The sequence below is a fragment of the Silene latifolia genome, chromosome 8, assembly GCF_048544455.1.
Source record: "Silene latifolia isolate original U9 population chromosome 8, ASM4854445v1, whole genome shotgun sequence".
NCBI lineage: Eukaryota > Viridiplantae > Streptophyta > Magnoliopsida > Caryophyllales > Caryophyllaceae > Silene > Silene latifolia.
The window spans coordinates 38560688-38562486 of record NC_133533.1 but is presented as its reverse complement, the minus strand read 5'-3'; the positions used below and the strand labels follow the sequence as shown (position 1 = coordinate 38562486).

General features: G+C 37.6%; 1 protein-coding gene across 1 annotated transcript; it reads right to left on the bottom strand.

Moving 5' to 3' along the window:
- Nucleotides 1-369: 369 nt before the first annotated feature.
- On the bottom strand, nucleotides 370-1521 carry LOC141595065 (uncharacterized). Its single transcript, XM_074415037.1, has 2 exons — nucleotides 703-1521; nucleotides 370-621 (listed from the first exon to the last, which is right to left on the bottom strand). Exons 1-2 carry the CDS (start codon nucleotides 1519-1521, stop codon nucleotides 370-372), a joined length of 1071 nt encoding a protein of 356 aa, XP_074271138.1.
- Nucleotides 1522-1799: the final 278 nt, after the last annotated feature.

Below are 1799 nucleotides of genomic sequence, written 5' to 3'. Positions count from 1 at the left end.
GCTTCATTCTATTTGCTAGAATCTTGCTAACTGTCATATAAAAAAAGTGCAACAAAAGATAGGTCTGAACTTAGTTACTGATTTAGGAGCAGCAGACTTGGGAATAAGAGAAATAAGGGTAAAATTTGTTACTCTAGGCATGACCCCCTTATGGAAAAAATCAGTGAGAACAGGATGAAAACCAGGGCCAGTGATTTCTCAGGTATCCCAAAATAAACCAGAGGTATACCCATCAATGTCAAGACTCTTATTTCTATCAATAGAGAATAAAGCTGCTTCAATTTCAAAGAGAGTAACCATTTTATCCAGGTGAGAAGGATGGGCTAGAATGTGATCCTGAAACATGGTAGATGGCAAAGGAACATTTGATTAAGAAGTTCCCAACAGATCCTGATAGTAGGTTAGAAAAGCCTGAGCAACATTCTCTTGTCCCAGGCAAACAATACCACGAACATCAGCAATAGTTCCAATAGTATTTTGCACCCTCCTGGCAGCAATACTAGCATAAAAATATCTAGTATTAGAATCACTAAGCTTCAAATACTGAATTTTAGCTTTTTGAGCTAACATCTTCAGCTTAGCATTCTTAAGCTGCACAAACTCTTGCACCAGGGTTTTCTCCTTATGCAACAACAACAAATCCAATGGGGAAATCTATAGCAATTGCTGAAACTCATGTAAGTTAGTCTTGGCAGCAACAACTCTGATAGTAAGACCATTAAATTCAGTATGATGGATATGCTTCAAATCATGCCTAAGATTGCTCAGATGTGAGAATAAAGAGAAAATTTGACTACCCACCCTAGGTGTTATCCAACTTTTGGCAACAAGAACTTTAAACTTGGGGGATATAGCCGAATAATTTAAGTATCTAAAAGCCCAATGATAATTACTTGTAGAAGGAGTGGTAAGGAGAATATGAGCATAATCAGATATACCAGAAGGGAAAACGACAACTGAGGCAGTTAGACCGAGGAACCATGCAAGGTTAACCAGGAGCCTATCCAATTTAGCCCATCTAGAAGAAAGATGTTGTTTATTGTGCCAAGTGTAAACTCCCTCAGTGTATGGATGATCTTCCAGTGAACAAGTGTGAAGCCAATCTCTAAACTCCTGTATGTCTCTCTCTTGACTTATACAGCCCACCCTTTCATCTGAGCTAAGTGAAAAATTAAAATCACCTACACAAAGCCAAGGACCAGTAAGGCCAATAGAAATTGCATTGAGCTTATTCAACAAATCAATCCTCTCATTAGCACGATTAAAAGCATAAACCACAGTAAGCCAAATAGTCTGCTGAGTAGAGTGATGAAGAAGCGAGCAATGTAAATACTGAGCCCCTTTTTCAAGTAACTTGACATGAACAGAAACAAGGTTCCAAAGAAGCCATATTCTTCCACCATGATGAGACTCATAATTAGTTTTCAGAGAAGAAAAGCTAAAGACTCTCTTATAGGTAATCTTAACAAAATTAGGTTTAATATGGGTCTCCATAATAACACCACAATCCACTTTATTCATTTTGAAGAAGTCTAAAACCTTCTGTTGTTTTAGAGAGTCATTCATCCCCTCACATTCCAGGAGAAAATGATCATTGAGGTGAAAGAGGGGGAAACTCCCCCTGGTTCAATTTCCACTGGATTGTTCACATTACCAATATTAAAATGAATAATATCATTCTTAACCTCCAATTGGACCTCAATTGGCTTAAACAAAGTATTTAATGAAGTGAACTGGTTTGCTAACTGAGTTACAACCTCCTTATCTTGTGAACATTGAGCCCCTTTTCTTTTTTGGTG